Source organism: Rhinopithecus roxellana, unplaced genomic scaffold, assembly GCF_007565055.1.
Source record: "Rhinopithecus roxellana isolate Shanxi Qingling unplaced genomic scaffold, ASM756505v1 contig4877, whole genome shotgun sequence".
Taxonomy (NCBI): domain Eukaryota; kingdom Metazoa; phylum Chordata; class Mammalia; order Primates; family Cercopithecidae; genus Rhinopithecus; species Rhinopithecus roxellana.
In genome coordinates, this window is record NW_022143624.1 from 1 (window position 1) to 22,986 (window position 22,986).

Here is a 22,986-nt window from a genome sequence, read left to right on the forward strand (position 1 = left end):
AAAATGTGTTGTGGCATTTTAATGTGTTTTAATCCGCTCAGTGTGTTTGATAGGTTTAATATGTTTTAACCCGTTTTAATGGGTTGTGACAGAAAAAGCGCCGGCTGATGGTACCACGGAGTTACTAGTGCGAACAGCGGCTGGGTGCAATCACCGTTCTGCACCGCAAAACGGGGTTCACGAAGTTTCTAGGAGATACCAGCGGTTCTAGGACCGAGAAAGTGACAGCACTGAGAACGTAAGGACCCCGCGAACGGGAAACGTCACGTTGCGAGCAGCAACTGAGAAAACGCCCAGTGGGCGCTACTAGCAAACGTGCTGATGCAAAACCGCCAGCTCCGCAGGGGAAGCGGAGCCGCCAGACAGAACCCGGAGCCTAACACCAGCGAGGCTAAGACCGAGCTCGGCTCCCCCGCTCCTGAGAGAACGAAAGTCAAGGAGCACGAAGCTGAGACGCTCAAAATTAGTAGGAAAAGAAAAAAAAAAACCATAATATCTAATAAAAATAAAAATTTAAAATAATGAAAGTCTGAAATGCAAGTAAAAACGGAAAACACATCGGTAACGCTGTCCTCAGAGCAAAATACACAAAAATAATGTTTAAATTAGCGAAAATTACAGGGAGCCAACCGTACAAAGAAGACATTAACAAATATGGCAAGACGATGCAATGCCTACCATTAGAATGTTTCTGTCAGATCTAAAACCCTGCAGGTTGCTCCTGTCATAATTTCCTACGACAAACAAAAATAGCCACGGTTAAACGTGTTTAGGTACGACTAAAAAATCGTACTAACTGGTATATGCCGATTTGGTCCACAGGAGGAATAAGTCGCGATGGGCGGGACTTGCTATTGTCAAAGGGAGCTCGGTAAAACTGAGAAATCGCGTTGGCCGGCGTTCCTGACTTCCCTGGGAGTTTTGAAAACACACAAGCGTAGCTAAGACGGGACTCGATATTGCGGAACCAAACTTGGTATAAGAGCTCCCAACACCACTAAACTGGCCATCACTAAACCTTTACAAAACAAAACAAAAAACGCATTCGCTGGTACCCAGATTTCCACAGGAGTTAAACATCTCCTGCGCAGCCAAAGCAAGGCTCACTAGTAGGAAACCGGAACTTGCTAGGACTAAGAAACTTGAGGCTGGGTTGACCCCGTGGCTGTTACCACTAGAATTCCGACGCTAACGGAAACCCGGAGCTGCTGACAAATGAGTCACAGTAACTCCGTCTTCGTATGCCAAAACGGTGACTTCCTACGACCTAGATATCGCAGCCACGGCTAGTCCGGTGTTTGTCTTAACTCAGGACTTGCTTGGGCTGAGAAATCACATTTTGGCCATTCCCCTACTTGGACACGGGGTAGAAATCCCAGGCACCGCGAAATCGAAACTCGCTAGGACCCAGAAGCCAACGAACGACGCGCGAAACCGCTGGGTCCTGCGACAGAGACGCGCAGAGGCGCCGCCACGGGACTGCGTTCTGGAGGCCGAGCCGGAACCCGTGCGGCGGCGCTGGGAAGAGACTGTGCCCGTGCAGCTCCCCTGTCACCGGCTCCGAGGAGCGTCGGGCTCCCCCCGCCCAGCCCTGCAGCACCCGTCCGTCCGGCAACGCCAGACTCAGCGCAACTGGGCCACCTGCCACTTTGAATCTCTCAGATCCGTGGCCTGAGGCTGCCGCCACCGAGAAATGGAGGCACAGAGCCGCGAACAAGAGACCACCGCTCGGCGAAATGGCGGTGCCAGGAGCCTGGGAGGGAATGCAGCCAGCGACGTGGTCAAGGACAACATTCTTTGGGCGCAACCAACGGTGCCGTCACCAAGAAACCGACGACTCTGAGGAAAAGAAGAGAAGTTCGGCCACCGAGAAACTCCGTGCAGCAAGGGCTGTGACAGCAAAACCGCCGGCTCCGCGCCGGTGGCGAAAGAGTCAACGGAAACGCCGGGTGCTGCCACCGCGACGCCGGCACCAGAGGGCCTCGGATGGAGAAAGCTCCGCACGGAGACAAGGAAACTGCACGGCACAGCTAGCAGTTGACACAAACAGAAAAGTGTCTCGTCTGCTAAGAACTCTACAATCATAAAACAGATTTCTCCAAGTTAAAACAGATACAAGTGAAATATTTAATAAAATAAATATAAATGTTTAAAAGACAAGGAAACTGAAAGTAATAAGCGACACGACGCAAGAAAGAAACATCAGGAAAAAAGAGAATTCAAAAACTGACGACCAGCAACGAAGGCACATCTTAATGTGTTTTTATTTTCTAGGTGGAGACGCTTGGTAACTGAGAATCTTTTCAGGGAGGAGAATCCAAAGAGGCTTCTGCTGATATCTACGGCTGCTTAGCTCCACAGATTCGTAGGCAGCACGCCCAGAGTACAGAGAACGCGGCAAAACCAACGCGACGCGAAGAATCCGCTCCAGGCAGTCTGAGAAACCCGGGGGGTGGCGCCACCGACGGAGGGCAGGAGGATGGCGGCGTTCCGAAAGGCACCCGCTGTCAGAGACGTCGGTGTCCTGCTGTCTGTTCCAGGAATGGGGAGGACTGCCCCAGGAAAGCTGCTGGAGCGTGAGTCTGTCGGGTTCCTCTCCCTGCCCCACCTCTTCCACGGGTGCCTCTTGCTGCTTCTGTGTCCCCGGCCAACTGAACCCAGGGGACTCCGCTGTACTTGGTTCCAAGGTGCTCTGGACTCCAGGAAAGAGTTCGTTTTGCCAGAAGACTCCGGGTAGCCGCCAGCAAGGACTGGAAAGCAGTCCCAATCACAGCTGTCCAATGAGTACTCTCCTAGTACGGGATACAAAGGGAGAGGCCACGGCCCACGATCTTCTGAACTCACAATAGGCGGAGACCCGGGCTCTGGCGCCACCTCCGCGGAATCCCAAGGCCGCTTCACACAGCCAAGAAAATGTTGCTCCATCGCTTAAGCCTCAGACCAGGAGGAAACAAACGTTGGCGCTGATCAAGGGGAGAGTCTTCTGCACTACCCTCAGCCTGGTATTTATGCTCTCCAGAGCCCGTGGGCGGAGGCCAGTCAGATATCAAGAAACTCATTAGTAGCAAATGCACGAAGATTCGTGGACAAATGAAAAACGGTAAAATTTTAGAGAGTACATAGAACCAAAACGAACCGTAATTCCGACAGAAGAACATAGCGAGAAAAGAAACCGAAATGAAACAACGCTAAGCAAACCTTGCAGAGAACTAGCACTACAGAACGCAGGTATTAAAGAGCGCTGCAAGGGCCAAGAACCACCCGTTTTCCGGAAATGAGCGTTGCTGCCACCCGAAAACTGTCCGCTGGGGCTCTGCGCTAATAACCGTCTTGCTAACGAGAAACTGGCGCGTTGAATTTAGCAAGCGCCGGCACCTAGCGGACAGCGCTGGTATTGCCAAACACATATCCGTTTCGGCGCCGTTAAGTGGGGCTGCTGAAGAGAAACAGCGTGCTCTCAGAAAAGAGCGGTGCTTCCACGCCTAAACAACCTGTTTGTAGAATGAACCAACGCTGTTCAAATGTGTCGTGCCAGGAAAATGTGTTGTGGCATTTTAATGTGTTTTAATCCGCTCAGTGTGTTTGATAGGTTTAATATGTTTTAACCCGTTTTCATGGGTTGTGACAGAAAAAGCGCCGGCTGATGGTACCACGGAGTTACAGTGCGAACAGCGGCTGGGTGCAATCACCGTTCTGCACCGCAAAACGGGGTTCACGAAGTTTCTAGGAGATACCAGCGGTTCTAGGACCGAGAAAGTGACAGCACTGAGAACGTAAGGACCCCGCGAACGGGAAACGTCACGTTGCGAGCAGCAACTGAGAAAACGCCCAGTGGGCGCTACTAGCAAACGTGCTGATGCAAAACCGCCAGCTCCGCAGGGGAAGCGGAGCCGCCAGACAGAACCCGGAGCCTAACACCAGCGAGGCTAAGACCGAGCTCGGCTCCCCCGCTCCTGAGAGAACGAAAGTCAAGGAGCACGAAGCTGAGACGCTCAAAATTAGTAGGAAAAGAAAAAAAAAAACCATAATATCTAAATAAAAATAAAAATTTAAAATAATGAAAGTCTGAAATGCAAGTAATAAAACGGAAAAACACATCGGTAACACTGTTCCTCAGAGCAAATACCACAAAATAATGTTTAAATTAGCTAAAATTACAGGGAGCCAACCGTACAAAGAAGACATTAACAAATATGGCAAGACGATGCAAGCCTCCATTAGAATGTTTCGGTCAGATCTAAAACCCTGCAGGTTGCTCCTGTCATAATTTCCTACGCAAAACAAAAATAAGCCACGGTTAAACGGTTTAGGTACGACTAAAAATCGTACTAACTGGTATATGCCGATTTGGTCCACAGGAGGAATAAGTCGCGATGGGCGGGACTTGCTATTGTCAAAGGGAGCTCGGTAAAACTGAGAAATCGCGTTGGCCGGCCGTTCCTGACTTCCCTGGGGTTTTGAAAACACACAAGCGTAGCTAAGACGGGACTCGATATTGCGGAACCAAACTTGGTATAAGAGCTCCCAACACCACTAAATCTGGCCATCACTTAAACCTTTACAAAACAAAACAAAAAACGCATCGCTGGTACCCAGATTTCCACAGGAGTTTAAACATCTCCTGCGCAGCCAAAGCAAGGCTCACTAGTAGGAAACCGGAACTTGCTAGGACTAAGAAACTTGAGGCTGGGTTGACCCCGTGGCTGTTACCACTAGGAATTCCGACGCTAACCGGAAACCCGGAGCTGCTGACAAATGAGTCACAGTAACTCCGTCTTCGTATGCCAAACGTGACTTCCTACGACCTAGATATCGCAGCCACGGCTAGTCCGGTGTTTGTCTTAACTCAGGACTTGCTTGGGCTGAGAAATCACATTTTGGCCATTCCCCTACTTGGACACGGGGTGAAATCCCAGGCACCGCGAATCGAAACTCGCTAGGACCCAGAAGCAACGAACCACGCGCGAAACCGCTGGGTCCTGCGACAGAGACGCGCAGAGGCGCCGCCACGGGACTGCGTCTGGAGGCCGAGCCGGAACCCGTGCGGCGGACGCTGGGGAAGAGACTGTGCCCGTGCAGCTCCCCTGTCACCGGCTCCGAGGAGCGTCGGGCTCCCCCCGCCCAGCCCTGCAGCACCCGTCCGTCCGGCAACGCCAGACTCAGCGCAACTGGGCCACCTGCCACTCTTGAATCTTCTCAGATCCGTGGCCTGAGGGGCTGCCGGCCACCGAGAAATGGAGGCACAGAGCCGCGAACAAGAGACCACCGCTCGGCGAAATGGCGGTGCCAGGAGCCTGGGAGGGAATGCAAGCCAAGCGACGTGGTCAAGGACAACATTCGTTGGGCGCAACCAACGGTGCCGTCACCAGAAACCGACGACTTGAGGAAAGAAGAGAAGTTCGGCCACCGAGAAACTCCGTGCAGCAAGGGCTGTTGACAGCAAAAACCGCCGGCTCGCGCCGGTGGACGAAAGAGTCCACGGAAACGCCGGGTGCTGCCACCGCGACGCCCGGCACCAGAGGGCCTCGGATGGAGAAAGCTCCGCACGGAGACAAGGAAACTGTCCACGGCACAGCTAGCAGTTGACACAAACAGAAAAGTGTCTCGTCTGCTAAGAACTCTACAATCATAAAACAGATTTCTCCAAGTTAAAACAGATAACAAGTGAAATGTTAATAAAATAAATATAAATGTTTAAAAGACAAGAAACTGAAAGTAATAAGCGACACGAAGCAAGAAAGAAACATCAGGAAAAAAGAGAATTCAAAACTGACAACCAGCAACGAAGGCACATCTTAATGTGTTTTTATTTCTAGGTGGAGACGCTGGTAATGAGAATCTTTTCAGGGAGGAGAATCCAAAGAGGCTTCTGCTGATATCTACGGCTGCTTAGCTCCACAGATTCGTAGGCAAGCACGCCCAGAGTACAGAGAACGCGGCAAAACCGACTGCGAAGAATCCGCTCCAGGCAGTCTGAGAAAACCCGGGGGGTGGCGCCACCGACGGAGGGCAGGAGGATGGCGGGCGTTCCGAAAGGCACCCGCTGTCAGAGACGTCGGTGTCCTGCTGTCTGTTCCAGGAATGGGGAGGACTGCCCCAGGAAAGCTGCTGGAGCGTGAGTCTGTCGGGTTCCTCTCCCGCCCCACCTCTTCCACGGGTGCCTCTTGCTGCTTCTGTGTCCCCGGCCAACTGAACCCAGGGGACTCCGCTGTACTTGGTTCCAAGGTGCTCTGGACTCCAGGAAAGAGTTCGTTTTGCCAGAAGACTCCGGGTAGCCGCCAGCAAGGACTGGAAAGCAGTCCCAAGTCACAGCTGTCCAATGAGTACTCTCCTAGTACGGGATACAAAGGGAGAGGCCACGGCCCACGATCTCTGAACTCACAATAGGCGGAGACCCGGGCTCTGGCGCCACCTCCGCGGAATCCCAAGGCCGCTTCACACAGCCAAGAAAATGTTGCTCCATCGCTTAAGCCTCAGACCAGGAGGAAACAAACGTTGGCGCTGATCAAGGAGGGAGGAGTCTTCTGCACTACCCTCAGCCTGGCTATTTATGCTCTCCAGAGCCCGTGGGCGGGAGGCCAGTCAGATATCAAGAAACTCATTAGTAGCAAATGCACGAAGATTCGTGGACAAATGAAAAACGGTAAAATTTTAGAGAGTACATAGAACCAAAACGAACCGTAATTCCGACAGAAGAACATAGCGAGAAAAGAAACCGAAATGAAACAACGCTAAGCAAACCTTGCAGAGAACTAGCACTACAGAACGCAGGTATTAAAGAGCGCTGCAAGGGCCAAGAACCACCCGTTTTCCGGAAATTAGCGTTGCTGCCACCCGAAAACTGTCCGCTGGGGCTCTGCGCTAATAACCGTCTTGCTAACGAGAAACTGGCGCGTTGAATTTAGCAAGCGCCGGCACCTAGCGGACAGCGCTGGTATTGCCAAACACATATCCGTTTCGGCGCCGTTAAGTGGGGCTGCTGAAGAGAAACAGCGTGCTCTCAGAAAAGAGCGGTGCTTTCCACGCCTAAACAACCTGTTTGTACGAATGAACCAACGCTGTTCAAATGTGTCGTGCCAGGAAAATTGTTTTGGCATTTTAATGTGTTTTAATCCGCTCAGTGTGTTTGATAGGTTTAATATGTTTTAACAACCCGTTTTCATGGGTTGTGACAGAAAAAGCGCCGGCTGATGGTACCACGGAGTTACCAGTGCGAACAGCGGCTGGGTGCAATCACCGTTCTGCACCGCAAAACGGGGTTCACGAAGTTTCTAGGCGATACCAGCGGTTCTAGGACCGAGAAAGTGACAGCACTGAGAACGTAAGGACCCCGCGAACGGGAAACGTCACGTTGCGAGCAGCAACTGAGAAAACGCCCAGTGGGCGCTACTAGCAAACGTGCTGATGCAAAACCGCCAGCTCCGCAGGGGAAGCGGAGCCGCCAGACAGAACCCGGAGCCTAACACCAGCGAGGCTAAGACCGAGCTCGGCTCCCCCGCTCCTGAGAGAACGAAAGTCAAGGAAGCACGAAGCTGAGACGCTCAAAATTAGTAGGAAAGAAAAAAAAAAACCATAATATCTAAATAAAAATAAAAATTTAAAATAATGAAAGTCTGAAATGCAAGTAAAACGGAAAACACATCGGTAACACTGTCCTCAGAGCAAAATACACAAAATAATGTTAAATTAGCGAAAATTACAGGGAGCCAACCGTACAAAGAAGACATTAACAAATATGGCAAGACGATGCAATGCCTACCATTAGAATGTTTCTGTCAGATCTAAAACCCTGCAGGTTGCTCCTGTCATAATTTCCTACGACAAACAAAAATAGCCACGGTTAAACGTGTTTAGGTACGACTAAAAAATCGTACTAACTGGTATATGCCGATTTGGTCCACAGGAGGAATAAGTCGCGATGGGCGGGACTTGCTATTGTCAAAGGGAGCTCGGTAAAACTGAGAAATCGCGTTGGCCGGCGTTCCTGACTTCCCTGGGAGTTTTGAAAACACACAAGCGTAGCTAAGACGGGACTCGATATTGCGGAACCAACTTGGTATAAGAGCTCCCCAACACCACTAAACTGGCCATCACTAAACCTTTACAAAACAAAACAAAAAACGCATTCGCTGGTACCCAGATTTCCACAGGAGTTAAACATCTCCTGCGCAGCCAAAGCAAGGCTCACTAGTAGGAAACCGGAACTTGCTAGGACTAAGAAACTTGAGGCTGGGTTGACCCCGTGGCTGTTACCACTAGAATTCCGACGCTAACGGAAACCCGGAGCTGCTGACAAATGAGTCACAGTAACTCCGTCTTCGTATGCCAAAACGGTGACTTCCTACGACCTAGATATCGCAGCCACGGCTAGTCCGGTGTTTGTCTTAACTCAGGACTTGCTTGGGCTGAGAAATCACATTTTAGGCCATTCCCCTACTTGGACACGGGGTAGAAATCCCAGGCACCGCGAAATCGAAACTCGCTAGGACCCAGAAGCCAACGAACCACGCGCGAAACCGCTGGGTCCTGCGACAGAGACGCGCAGAGGCGCCGCCACGGGACTGCGTTCTGGAGGGCCGAGCCGGAACCCGTTGCGGCGGCGCTGGGAAGAGACTGTGCCCGTGCAGCTCCCTGTCACCGGCTCCGAGGAGCGTCGGGCTCCCCCCGCCCAGCCCTGCAGCACCCGTCCGTCCGGCAAACGCCAGACTCAGCGCAACTGGGCCACCTGCCACTTTGAATCTCTCAGATCCGTGGCCTGAGGGCTGCCGCCACCGAGAAATGGTGAGGCACAGAGCCGCGAACAAGAGACCCACCGCTCGGCGAAATGGCGGTGCCAGGAGCCTGGGAGGGAATGCAGCCAGGCGACGTGGTCAAGGACAACATTCGTTGGGCGCAACCAACGGTGCCGTCACCAAGAACCGACGGACTCTGAGGAAAAGAAGAGAAGTTCGGCCACCGAGAAACTCCGTGCAGCAAGGGCTGTGACAGCAAAACCGCCGGCTCCGCGCCGGTGGCGAAAGAGTCAACGGAAACGCCGGGTGCTGCCACCGCGACGCCGGCACCAGAGGCCTCGGATGGAGAAAGCTCCGCACGGAGACAAGGAAACTGTCCACGGCACAGCTAGCAGTTGACACAAACAGAAAAGTGTCTCGTCTGCTAAGAACTCTACAATCATAAAACAGATTTCTCCAAGTTAAAACAGATACAAGTGAAATGTTTAATAAAATAAATATAAATGTTTAAAAGACAAGGAAACTGAAAGTAATAAGCGACACGAAGCAAGAAAGAAACATCAGGAAAAAAGAGAATTCAAAAACTGACAACCAGCAACGAAGGCACATCTTAATGTGTTTTTATTTTCTAGGTGGAGACGCTTGGTAACTGAGAATCTTTTCAGGGAGGAGAATCCAAAGAGGCTTCTGCTGATATCTACGGCTGCTTAGCTCCACAGATTCGTAGGCAGCACGCCCAGAGTACAGAGAACGCGGCAAAACCGACGCGAAGAATCCGCTCCAGGCAGTCTGAGAAACCCGGGGGTGGCGCCACCGACGGAGGGCAGGAGGATGGCGGCGTTCCGAAAGGCACCCGCTGTCAGAGACGTCGGTGTCCTGCTGTCTGTTCCAGGAATGGGGAGGACTGCCCCAGGAAAGCTGCTGGAGCGTGAGTCTGTCGGGTTCCTCTCCCTGCCCCACCTCTTCCACGGGTGCCTCTTGCTGCTTCTGTGTCCCCGGCCAACTGAACCCAGGGGACTCCGCTGTACTTGGTTCCAAGGTGCTCTGGACTCCAGGAAAGAGTTCGTTTTGCCAGAAGACTCCGGGTAGCCGCCAGCAAGGACTGGAAAGCAGTCCCAAGTCACAGCTGTCCAATGAGTACTCTCCTAGTACGGGATACAAAGGGAGAGGCCACGGCCCACGATCTTCTGAACTCACAATAGGCGGAGACCCGGGCTCTGGCGCCACCTCCGCGGAATCCCAAGGCCGCTTCACACAGCCAAGAAAATGTTGCTCCATCGCTTAAGCCTCAGACCAGGAGGAAACAAACGTTGGCGCTGATCAAGGAGGGAGAGTCTTCTGCACTACCCTCAGCCTGGCTATTTATGCTCTCCAGAGCCCGTGGGCGGAGGCCAGTCAGATATCAAGAAACTCATTAGTAGCAAATGCACGAAGATTCGTGGACAAATGAAAAACGGTAAAATTTTAGAGAGTACATAGAACCAAAACGAACCGTAATTCCGACAGAAGAACATAGCGAGAAAAGAAACCGAAATGAAACAACGCTAAGCAAACCTTGCAGAGAACTAGCACTACAGAACGCAGGTATTAAAGAGCGCTGCAAGGGCCAAGAACCACCCGTTTTCCGGAAATGAGCGTTGCTGCCACCCGAAAACTGTCCGCTGGGGCTCTGCGCTAATAACCGTCTTGCTAACGAGAAACTGGCGCGTTGAATTTAGCAAGCGCCGGCACCTAGCGGACAGCGCTGGTATTGCCAAACACATATCCGTTTCGGCGCCGTTAAGTGGGGCTGCTGAAGAGAAACAGCGTGCTCTCAGAAAAGAGCGGTGCTTCCACGCCTAAACAACCTGTTTGTCAGGAATGAACCAACGCTGTTCAAATGTGTCGTGCCAGGAAAATGTGTTGTGGCATTTAATGTGTTTTAATCCGCTCAGCTGTGTTTGATAAGGTTTAATATGTTTTAACCCGTTTTCATGGGTTGTGACAGAAAAAAGCGCCGGACTGATGGTACCACGGAGTTACCAGTGCGAACAGCGGCTGGGTGCAATCACCGTTCTGCACCGCAAAACGGGGTTCACGAAGTTTCTAGGAGATACCAGCGGTTCTAGGACCGAGAAAGTGACAGCACTGAGAACGTAAGGACCCCGCGAACGGGAAACGTCACGTTGCGAGCAGCAACTGAGAAAACGCCCAGTGGGCGCTACTAGCAAACGTGCTGATGCAAAACCGCCAGCTCCGCAGGGGAAGCGGAGCCGCCAGACAGAACCCGGAGCCTAACACCAGCGAGGCTAAGACCGAGCTCGGCTCCCCCGCTCCTGAGAGAACGAAAGTCAAGGAGCACGAAGCTGAGACGCCTCAAAATTAGTAGGAAAAGAAAAAAAAAACCATAATATCTAAATAAAAATAAAAATTTAAAATAATGAAAGTCTGAAATGCAAGTAAAAACGGAAACACATCGGTAACACTGTCCTCAGAGCAAAATACACAAAATAATGTTTAAATTAGCGAAAATTACAGGGAGCCAACCGTACAAAGAAGACATTAACAAATATGGCAAGACGATGCAATGCCTACCATTAGAATGTTTCTGTCAGATCTAAAACCCTGCAGGTTGCTCCTGTCATAATTTCCTACGACAAACAAAAATAGCCACGGTTAAACGTGTTTAGGTACGACTAAAAATCGTACTAACTGGTATATGCCGATTTGGTCCACAGGAGGAATAAGTCGCGATGGGCGGGACTTGCTATTGTCAAAGGGAGCTCGGTAAAACTGAGAAATCGCGTTGGCCGGCGTTCCTGACTTCCCTGGGAGTTTTGAAAAACACACAAGCGTAGCTAAGACGGGACTCGATATTGCGGAACCAAACTTGGTATAAGAGCTCCCAACACCACTAAACTGGCCATCACTAAACCTTTACAAAACAAAACAAAAACGCATTCGCTGGTACCCAGATTTCCACAGGAGTTAAACATCTCCTGCGCAGCCAAAGCAAGGCTCACTAGTAGGAAACCGGAACTTGCTAGGACTAAGAAACTTGAGGCTGGGTTGACCCCGTGGCTGTTACCACTAGAATTCCGACGCTAACGGAACCCGGAGCTGCTGACAAATGAGTCACAGTAACTCCGTCTTCGTATGCCAAACGGTGACTTCCTACGACCTAGATATCGCAGCCACGGCTAGTCCGGTGTTTGTCTTAACTCAGGACTTGCTTGGGCTGAGAAATCACATTTTGGCCATTCCCCTACTTGGACACGGGGTAGAAATCCCAGGCACCGCGAAATCGAAACTCGCTAGGACCCAGAAGCCAACGAACCACGCGCGAAACCGCTGGGTCCTGCGACAGAGACGCGCAGAGGCGCCGCCACGGGACTGCGTTCTGGAGGCCGAGCCGGAACCCGTGCGGCGGCGCTGGGAAGAGACTGTGCCCGTGCAGCTCCCCTGTCACCGGCTCCGAGGAGCGTCGGGCTCCCCCCGCCCAGCCCTGCAGCACCCGTCCGTCCGGCAACGCCAGACTCAGCGCAACTGGGCCACCTGCCACTTTGAATCTCTCAGATCCGTGGCCTGAGGGCTGCCGCCACCGAGAAATGGAGGCACAGAGCCGCGAACAAGAGACCACCGCTCGGCGAAATGGCGGTGCCAGGAGCCTGGGAGGGAATGCAGCCAGCGACGTGGTCAAGGACAACATTCGTTTGGGCGCAACCAACGGTGCCGTCACCAAGACCGACGACTCTGAGGAAAAGAAGAGAAGTTCGGCCACCGAGAAACTCCGTGCAGCAAGGGCTGTGACAGCAAAACCGCCGGCTCCGCGCCGGTGGCGAAAGAGTCAACGGAAACGCCGGGTGCTGCCACCGCGACGCCGGCACCAGAGGGCCTCGGATGGAGAAAGCTCCGCACGGAGACAAGGAAACTGTCCACGGCACAGCTAGCAGTTGACACAAACAGAAAAGTGTCTCGTCTGCTAAGAACTCTACAATCATAAAACAGATTTCTCCAAGTTAAAACAGATACAAGTGAAATGTTTAATAAAATAAATATAAATGTTTAAAAGACAAGGAAACTGAAAGTAATAAGCGACACGAAGCAAGAAAGAAACATCAGGAAAAAGAGAATTCAAAAACTGACAACCAGCAACGAAGGCACATCTTAATGTGTTTTTATTTTCTAGGTGGAGACGCTTGGTAACTGAGAATCTTTTCAGGGAGGAGAATCCAAAGAGGCTTCTGCTGATATCTACGGCTGCTTAGCTCCACAGATTCGTAGGCAGCACGCCCAGAGTACAGAGAACGCGGCAAAAACCGACGCGAAGAATCCGCTCCAGGCAGTCTGAGAAACCCGGGGGGTGGCGCCACCGACGGAGGGCAGGAGGATGGCGGCGTTCCGAAAGGCACCCGCTGTCAGAGACGTCGGTGTCCTGCTGTCTGTTCCAGGAATGGGGAGGACTGCCCCAGGAAAGCTGCTGGAGCGTGAGTCTGTCGGGTTCCTCTCCCTGCCCCACCTCTTCCACGGGTGCCTCTTGCTGCTTCTGTGTCCCCGGCCAACTGAACCCAGGGGACTCCGCTGTACTTGGTTCCAAGGTGCTCTGGACTCCAGGAAAGAGTTCGTTTTGCCAGAAGACTCCGGGTAGCCGCCAGCAAGGACTGGAAAGCAGTCCCAAGTCACAGCTGTCCAATGAGTACTCTCCTAGTACGGGATACAAAGGGAGAGGCCACGGCCCACGATCTTCTGAACTCACAATAGGCGGAGACCCGGGCTCTGGCGCCACCTCCGCGGAATCCCAAGGCCGCTTCACACAGCCAAGAAAATGTTGCTCCATCGCTTAAGCCTCAGACCAGGAGGAAACAAACGTTGGCGCTGATCAAGGAGGGAGAGTCTTCTGCACTACCCTCAGCCTGGCTATTTATGCTCTCCAGAGCCCGTGGGCGGAGGCCAGTCAGATATCAAGAAACTCATTAGTAGCAAATGCACGAAGATTCGTGGACAAATGAAAAACGGTAAAATTTTAGAGAGTACATAGAACCAAAACGAACCGTAATTCCGACAGAAGAACATAGCGAGAAAAGAAACCGAAATGAAACAACGCTAAGCAAACCTTGCAGAGAACTAGCACTACAGAACGCAGGTATTAAAGAGCGCTGCAAGGGCCAAGAACCACCCGTTTTCCGGAAATGAGCGTTGCTGCCACCCGAAAACTGTCCGCTGGGGCTCTGCGCTAATAACCGTCTTGCTAACGAGAAACTGGCGCGTTGAATTTAGCAAGCGCCGGCACCTAGCGGACAGCGCTGGTATTGCCAAACACATATCCGTTTCGGCGCCGTTAAGTGGGGCTGCTGAAGAGAAACAGCGTGCTCTCAGAAAAGAGCGGTGCTTCCACGCCTAAACAACCTGTTTGTACGAATGAACCAACGCTGTTCAAATGTGTCGTGCCAGGAAAATGTGTTGTGGCATTTTAATGTGTTTTAATCCGCTCAGTGTGTTTGATAGGTTTAATATGTTTTAACCCGTTTTCATGGGTTGTGACAGAAAAAGCGCCGGCTGATGGTACCACGGAGTTACCAGTGCGAACAGCGGCTGGGTGCAATCACCGTTCTGCACCGCAAAACGGGGTTCACGAAGTTTCTAGGCGATACCAGCGGTTCTAGGACCGAGAAAGTGACAGCACTGAGAACGTAAGGACCCCGCGAACGGGAAACGTCACGTTGCGAGCAGCAACTGAGAAAACGCCCAGTGGGCGCTACTAGCAAACGTGCTGATGCAAAACCGCCAGCTCCGCAGGGGAAGCGGAGCCGCCAGACAGAACCCGGAGCCTAACACCAGCGAGGCTAAGACCGAGCTCGGCTCCCCCGCTCCTGAGAGAACGAAAGTCAAGGAGCACGAAGCTGAGACGCTCAAAATTAGTAGGAAAAGAAAAAAAAAAACCATAATATCTAAATAAAAATAAAAATTTAAAATAATGAAAGTCTGAAATGCAAGTAAAAACGGAAAACACATCGGTAACACTGTCCTCAGAGCAAAATACACAAAAATAATGTTTAAATTAGCGAAAATTACAGGGAGCCAACCGTACAAAGAAGACATTAACAAATATGGCAAGACGATGCAATGCCTACCATTAGAATGTTTCTGTCAGATCTAAAACCCTGCAGGTTGCTCCTGTCATAATTTCCTACGACAAACAAAAATAGCCACGGTTAAACGTGTTTAGGTACGACTAAAAAATCGTACTAACTGGTATATGCCGATTTGGTCCACAGGAGGAATAAGTCGCGATGGGCGGGACTTGCTATTGTCAAAGGGAGCTCGGTAAAACTGAGAAAATCGCGTTGGCCGGCGTTTCCTGACTTCCCTGGGAGTTTTGAAAACACACAAGCGTAGCTAAGACGGGACTCGATATTGCGGAACCAAACTTGGTATAAGAGCTCCCAACACCACTAAACTGGCCATCACTAAACCTTTACAAAACAAAACAAAAAACGCATTCGCTGGTACCCAGATTTCCACAGGAGTTAAACATCTCCTGCGCAGCCAAAGCAAGGCTCACTAGTAGGAAACCGGAACTTGCTAGGACTAAGAAACTTGAGGCTGGGTTGACCCCGTGGCTGTTACCACTAGAATTCCGACGCTAACGGAAACCCGGAGCTGCTGACAAATGAGTCACAGTAACTCCGTCTTCGTATGCCAAAACGGTGACTTCCTACGACCTAGATATCGCAGCCACGGCTAGTCCGGTGTTTGTCTTAACTCAGGACTTGCTTGGGCTGAGAAATCACATTTTGGCCATTCCCCTACTTGGACACGGGGTAGAAATCCCAGGCACCGCGAAATCGAAACTCGCTAGGACCCAGAAGCCAACGAACCACGCGCGAAACCGCTGGGTCCTGCGACAGAGACGCGCAGAGGCGCCGCCACGGGACTGCGTTCTGGAGGCCGAGCCGGAACCCGTGCGGCGGCGCTGGGAAGAGACTGTGCCCGTGCAGCTCCCCTGTCACCGGCTCCGAGGAGCGTCGGGCTCCCCCCGCCCAGCCCTGCAGCACCCGTCCGTCCGGCAACGCCAGACTCAGCGCAACTGGGCCACCTGCCACTTTGAATCTCTCAGATCGTGGCCTGAGGGCTGCCGCCACCGAGAAATGGAGGCACAGAGCCGCGAACAAGAGACCACCGCTCGGCGAAATGGCGGTGCCAGGAGCCTGGGAGGGAATGCAGCCAGCGACGTGGTCAAGGACAACATTCGTTTGGGCGCAACCAACGGTGCCGTCACCAAGAACCGACGACTCTGAGGAAAAGAAGAGAAGTTCGGCCACCGAGAAACTCCGTGCAGCAAGGGCTGTGACAGCAAAACCGCCGGCTCCGCGCCGGTGGCGAAAGAGTCAACGGAAACGCCGGGTGCTGCCACCGCGACGCCGGCACCAGAGGGCCTCGGATGGAGAAAGCTCCGCACGGAGACAAGGAAACTGTCCACGGCACAGCTAGCAGTTGACACAAACAGAAAAGTGTCTCGTCTGCTAAGAACTCTACAATCATAAAACAGATTTCTCCAAGTTAAAACAGATACAAGTGAAATGTTTAATAAAATAAATATAAATGTTTAAAAGACAAGGAAACTGAAAGTAATAAGCGACACGAAGCAAGAAAGAAACATCAGGAAAAAAGAGAATTCAAAAACTGACAACCAGCAACGAAGGCACATCTTAATGTGTTTTTATTTTCTAGGTGGAGACGCTTGGTAACTGAGAATCTTTTCAGGGAGGAGAATCCAAAGAGGCTTCTGCTGATATCTACGGCTGCTTAGCTCCACAGATTCGTAGGCAGCACGCCCAGAGTACAGAGAACGCGGCAAAACCGACGCGAAGAATCCGCTCCAGGCAGTCTGAGAAACCCGGGGGGTGGCGCCACCGACGGAGGGCAGGAGGATGGCGGCGTTCCGAAAGGCACCCGCTGTCAGAGACGTCGGTGTCCTGCTGTCTGTTCCAGGAATGGGGAGGACTGCCCCAGGAAAGCTGCTGGAGCGTGAGTCTGTCGGGTTCCTCTCCCTGCCCCACCTCTTCCACGGGTGCCTCTTGCTGCTTCTGTGTCCCCGGCCAACTGAACCCAGGGGACTCCGCTGTACTTGGTTCCAAGGTGCTCTGGACTCCAGGAAAGAGTTCGTTTTGCCAGAAGACTCCGGGTAGCCGCCAGCAAGGACTGGAAAGCAGTCCCAAGTCACAGCTGTCCAATGAGTACTCTCCTAGTACGGGATACAAAGGGAGAGGCCACGGCCACGATCTTCTGAACTCACAATAGGCGGAGACCCGGGCTCTGGCGCCACCTCCGCGGAATCCCAAGGCCGCTTCACACAGCCAAGAAAATGTTGCTCCATCGCTTAAGCCTCAGACCAGGAGGAAACAAACGTTGGCGCTGATCAAGGAGGGAGAGTCTTCTGCACTACCCTCAGCCTGGCTATTTATGCTCTCCAGAGCCCGTGGGCGGAGGCCAGTCAGATATCAAGAAACTCATTAGTAGCAAATGCACGAAGATTCGTGGACAAATGAAAAACGGTAAAATTTTAGAGAGTACATAGAACCAAAACGAACCGTAATTCCGACAGAAGAACATAGCGAGAAAAGAAACCGAAATGAAACAACGCTAAGCAAACCTTGCAGAGAACTAGCACTACAGAACGCAGGTATTAAAGAGCGCTGCAAGGGCCAAGAACCACCCGTTTTCCGGAAATGAGCGTTGCTGCCACCCGAAAACTGTCCGCTGGGGCTCTGCGCTAATAACCGTCTTGCTAACGAGAAACTGGCGCGTTGAATTTAGCAAGCGCCGGCACCTAGCGGACAGCGCTGGTATTGCCAAACACATATCCGTTTCGGCGCCGTTAAGTGGGGCTGCTGAAGAGAAACAGCGTGCTCTCAGAAAAGAGCGGTGCTTCCACGCCTAAACAACCTGTTTGTACGAATGAACTAACGCTGTTTCAAATGTGTCGTGCCAGGAAAATGTGTTGTGGCATTTTAATGTGTTTTAATCCGCTCAGTGTGTTTTGATAGGTTTAATATGTTTTAACCCGTTTTCATGGGTTGTGACAGAAAAAGCGCCGGCTGATGGTACCACGGAGTTACCAGTGCGAACAGCGGCTGGGTGCAATCACCGTTCTGCACCGCCAAAACGGGGTTCACGAAGTTTCTAGGCGATACCAGCGGTTCTAGGACCGAGAAAGTGACAGCACTGAGAACGTAAGGACCCCGCGAACGGGAAACGTCACGTTGCGAGCAGCAACTGAGAAAACGCCCAGTGGGCGCTACTAGCAAACGTGCTGATGCAAAACCGCCAGCTCCGCAGGGGAAGCGGAGCCGCCAGACAGAACCCGGAGCCTAACACCAGCGAGGCTAAGACCGAGCTCGGCTCCCCCGCTCCTGAGAGAACGAAAGTCAAGGAGCACGAAGCTGAGACGCTCAAAATTAGTAGGAAAAGAAAAAAAAAAACCATAATATCTAAATAAAAATAAAAATTTAAAATAATGAAAGTCTGAAATGCAAGTAAAACGGAAAACACATCGGTAACACTGTCCTCAGAGCAAAATACACAAAATAATGTTTAAATTAGCGAAAATTACAGGGAGCCAACCGTACAAAGAAGACATTAACAAATATGGCAAGACGATGCAATGCCTACCATTAGAATGTTTCTGTCAGATCTAAAACCCTGCAGGTTGCTCCTGTCATAATTTCCTACGACAAACAAAAATAGCCACGGTTAAACGTGTTTAGGTACGACTAAAAAATCGTACTAACTGGTATATGCGATTTGGTCCACAGGAGGAATAAGTCGCGATGGGCGGGACTTGCTATTGTCAAAGGGAGCTCGGTAAAACTGAGAAATCGCGTTGGCCGGCGTTCCTGACTTCCCTGGGAGTTTTGAAAACACACAAGCGTAGCTAAGACGGGACTCGATATTGCGGAACCAAACTTGGTATAAGAGCTCCCAACACCACTAAACTGGCCATCACTAAACCTTTACAAAACAAAACAAAAAACGCATTCGCTGGTACCCAGATTTCCACAGGAGTTAAACATCTCCTGCGCAGCCAAAGCAAGGCTCACTAGTAGGAAACCGGAACTTGCTAGGACTAAGAAACTTGAGGCTGGGTTGACCCCGTGGCTGTTACCACTAGAATTCCGACGCTAACGGAAACCCGGAGCTGCTGACAAATGAGTCACAGTAACTCCGTCTTCGTATGCCAAAACGGTGACTTCCTACGACCTAGATATCGCAGCCACGGCTAGTCCGGTGTTTGTCTTAACTCAGGACTTGCTTGGGCTGAGAAATCACATTTTGGCCATTCCCCTACTTGGACACGGGGTAGAAATCCCAGGCACCGCGAAATCGAAACTCGCTAGGACCCAGAAGCCAACGAACCACGCGCGAAACCGCTGGGTCCTGCGACAGAGACGCGCAGAGGCGCCGCCACGGGACTGCGTTCTGGAGGCCGAGCCGGAACCCGTGCGGCGGCGCTGGGAAGAGACTGTGCCCGTGCAGCTCCCCTGTCACCGGCTCCGAGGAGCGTCGGGCTCCCCCCGCCCAGCCCTGCAGCACCCGTCCGTCCGGCAACGCCAGACTCAGCGCAACTGGGCCACCTGCCACTTTGAATCTCTCAGATCGTGGCCTGAGGGCTGCCGCCACCGAGAAATGGAGGCACAGAGCCGCGAACAAGAGACCACCGCTCGGCGAAATGGCGGTGCCAGGAGCCTGGGAGGGAATGCAGCCAGCGACGTGGTCAAGGACAACATTCGTTTGGGCGCAACCAACGGTGCCGTCACCAAGAAACCGACGACTCTGAGGAAAAGAAGAGAAGTTCGGCCACCGAGAAACTCCGTGCAGCAAGGGCTGTGACAGCAAAACCGCCGGCTCCGCGCCGGTGGCGAAAGAGTCAACGGAAACGCCGGGTGCTGCCACCGCGACGCCGGCACCAGAGGGCCTCGGATGGAGAAAGCTCCGCACGGAGACAAGGAAACTGTCCACGGCACAGCTAGCAGTTGACACAAACAGAAAAGTGTCTCGTCTGCTAAGAACTCTACAATCATAAAACAGATTTCTCCAAGTTAAAACAGATACAAGTGAAATGTTTAATAAAATAAATATAAATGTTTAAAAGACAAGGAAACTGAAAGTAATAAGCGACACGAAGCAAGAAAGAAACATCAGGAAAAAAGAGAATTCAAAAACTGACAACCAGCAACGAAGGCAACATCTTAATGTGTTTTTATTTTCTAGGTGGAGACGCTTGGTAACTGAGAATCTTTTCAGGGAGGAGAATCCAAAGAGGCTTCTGCTGATATCTACGGCTGCTTAGCTCCACAGATTCGTAGGCAGCACGCCCAGAGTACAGAGAACGCGGCAAAACCGACGCGAAGAATCCGCTCCCAGGCAGTCTGAGAAACCCGGGGGGTGGCGCCACCGACGGAGGGCAGGAGGATGGCGGCGTTCCGAAAGGCACCCGCTGTCAGAGACGTCGGTGTCCTGCTGTCTGTTCCAGGAATGGGGAGGACTGCCCCAGGAAGCTGCTGGAGCGTGAGTCTGTCGGGTTCCTCTCCCTGCCCCACCTCTTCCACGGGTGCCTCTTGCTGCTTCTGTGTCCCCGGCCAACTGAACCCAGGGGACTCCGCTGTACTTGGTTCCAAGGTGCTCTGGACTCCAGGAAAGAGTTCGTTTTTGCCAGAAGACTCCGGGTAGCCGCCAGCAAGGACTGGAAAGCAGTCCCAAGTCACAGCTGTCCAATTGAGTACTCTCCTAGTACGGGATACAAAGGGAGAGGCCACGGCCCACGATCTTCTGAACTCACAATAGGCGGAGACCCGGGCTCTGGCGCCACCTCCGCGGAATCCCAAGGCCGCTTCACCAGCCAAGAAAATGTTGCTCCATCGCTTAAGCCTCAGACCAGGAGGAAACAAACGTTGGCGTGATCAAGGAGGGAGAGTCTTCTGCACTTACCCTCAGCCTGGCTATTTATGCTCTCCAGAGCCCGTGGGCGGAGGCCAGTCAGAGATCAAGAACTCATTAGTAGCAAATGCACGAAGATTCGTGGACAAATGCAAAACGGTAAAATTTTAGAGAGTACATAGAACCAAAACGAACCGTATTCCGACAGAAGAACATAGCGAGAAAGAAACCGAAATGAAACAACGCTAAGCAAACCTGCAGAGAACTAGCACTACAGAACGCAGGTATTAAAGAGCGCTGCAAGGGCCAAGAACCACCCGTTTTCCGGAAATGAGCGTTGCTGCCACCCGAAAACTGTCCGCTGGGGCTCTGCGCTAATAACCGTCTTGCTAACGAGAAACTGGCGCGTTGAATTTAGCAAGCGCCGGCACCTAGCGGACAGCGCTGGTATTGCCAAACACATATCCGTTTCGGCGCCGTTAAGTGGGGCTGCTGAAGAGAAACAGCGTGCTCTCAGAAAAGAGCGGTGCTTCCACGCCTAAACAACCTGTTTGTAGGGATGAACCAACGCTGTTCAAATGTGTCGTGCCAGGAAAATGTGTTGTGGCATTTTAATGTGTTTTAATCCGCTCAGTGTGTTTGATAGGTTTAATATGTTTTAACCCGTTTTCATGGGTTTGTGACAGAAAAAGCGCCGGCTGATGGTACCACGGAGTTACCTAGTGCGAACAGCGGCTGGGTGCAATCACCGTTCTGCACCGCAAAACGGGGTTCACGAAGTTTCTAGGAGATACCAGCGGTTCTAGGACCGAGAAAGTGACAGCACTGAGAACGTAAGGACCCCGCGAACGGGAAACGTCACGTTGCGAGCAGCAACTGAGAAAAACGCCCAGTGGGCGCTGCTTAGCAAACGTGCTAATGCAAAACCGCCAGCTCCGCAGGGGAAGCGGAGCCGCCAGACAGAACCCGGAGCCAACACCAGCGAGGCTAAGACCGAGCTCGGCTCCCCGCTCCTGAGAGAACGAAAGTCAAGGAGCACGAAGCTGAGACGCTCAAAATTAGTAGGAAAAAAAAAACCATAATATCTAAATAAAAATAAAAATTTAAAATAATGAAAGTCTGAAATGCAAGAAAACGGAAAACACATCGGTAACACTGTCCTCAGAGCAAAATACACAAAAATAATGTTTAAATTAGCGAAAATTACAGGGAGCCAACCGTACAAAGAAGACATTAACAAATATGGCAAGACGATGCAATGCCTACCATTAGAATGTTTCTGTCAGATCTAAAACCCTGCAGGTTGCTCCTGTCATAATTTCCTACGACAAAAAAATAGCCACGGTTAAAGGTTTAGGTACGACTAAAAAATCGTACTAACTGGTATATGCCGATTTGGTCCACAGGAGGAATAAGTCGCGATGGGCGGGACTTGCTATTGTCAAAGGGAGCTCGGTAAAACTGAGAAATCGCGTTGGCCGCCGTTCCTGACTTCCCTGGGAGTTTTGAAAACACACAAGCGTAGCTAAGAGGGACTCGATATTGCGGAACCAAACTTGGTAAGAAGCTCCCAACACCACTAAACTGGCCATCACTAAACCTTTACAAAACAAAACAAAAAACGCATTCGCTGGTACCCAGATTTCCACAGGAGTTAAACATCTCCTGCGCAGCCAAAGCAAGGCTCACTAGTAGGAAACCGGAACTTGCTAGGACTAGAAACTTGAGGGCTGGGTGACCCCGTGGCCTGTTACCACTAGAATTCCGACGCTAACGGAAACCCGGAGCTGCTGACAAATGAGTCACAGTAACTCCGTCTTCGTATGCCAAAACGGTGACTTCCTACGACCTAGATATCGCAGCCACGGCTAGTCCGGTGTTTGTCTTAACTCAGGACTTGCTTGGGCTGAGAAATCACATTTTGGCCATTCCCCTACTTGGACACGGGGTAGAAATCCCAGGCACCGCGAAATCGAAACTCGCTAGGACCCAGAAGCCAACGAACACGCGCGAAACCGCTGGGTCCTGCGACAGAGACGCGCAGAGGCGCCGCCACGGGACTGCGTTCTGGAGGCCGAGCCGGAACCCGTGCGGCGGCGCTGGGAAGAGACTGTGCCCGTGCAGCTCCCCTGTCACCGGCTCCGAGGAGCGTCGGGCTCCCCCCGCCCAGCCCTGCAGCACCCGTCCGTCCGGCAACGCCAGACTCAGCGCAACTGGGCCACCTGCCACTTTGAATCTCTCAGATCGTGGCCTGGGGCTGCCGCCACCGAGAAATGGAGGCACAGAGCCGCGAACAAGAGACCACCGCTCGGCGAAATGGCGGCTGCCAGGAGCCTGG

General features: G+C 52.0%; 1 protein-coding gene and 5 pseudogenes across 1 annotated transcript; all 6 read right to left on the bottom strand.

The window, feature by feature from the left end:
- Positions 1-2,339: 2,339 nt before the first annotated feature.
- On the bottom strand, positions 2,340-2,933 carry LOC115896099 (annotated as a pseudogene).
- A 2,946-nt stretch (positions 2,934-5,879) lies between these two features.
- On the bottom strand, positions 5,880-6,463 carry LOC115896094 (annotated as a pseudogene).
- Positions 6,464-9,370: 2,907 nt separating this feature from the next.
- Positions 9,371-10,105, bottom strand: LOC115896098 (annotated as a pseudogene).
- Positions 10,106-12,975: 2,870 nt separating this feature from the next.
- LOC115896096 (annexin-2 receptor-like) lies at positions 12,976-13,643 on the bottom strand. Its single transcript, XM_030926542.1, has one exon. The coding sequence runs from the start codon at positions 13,546-13,548 to the stop codon at positions 12,976-12,978; it is 573 nt and encodes a 190-aa protein (XP_030782402.1). The 5' UTR covers positions 13,549-13,643.
- A 2,805-nt stretch (positions 13,644-16,448) lies between these two features.
- Positions 16,449-17,183, bottom strand: LOC115896097 (annotated as a pseudogene).
- Positions 17,184-19,988: 2,805 nt separating this feature from the next.
- Positions 19,989-20,630, bottom strand: LOC115896093 (annotated as a pseudogene).
- Positions 20,631-22,986: the final 2,356 nt, after the last annotated feature.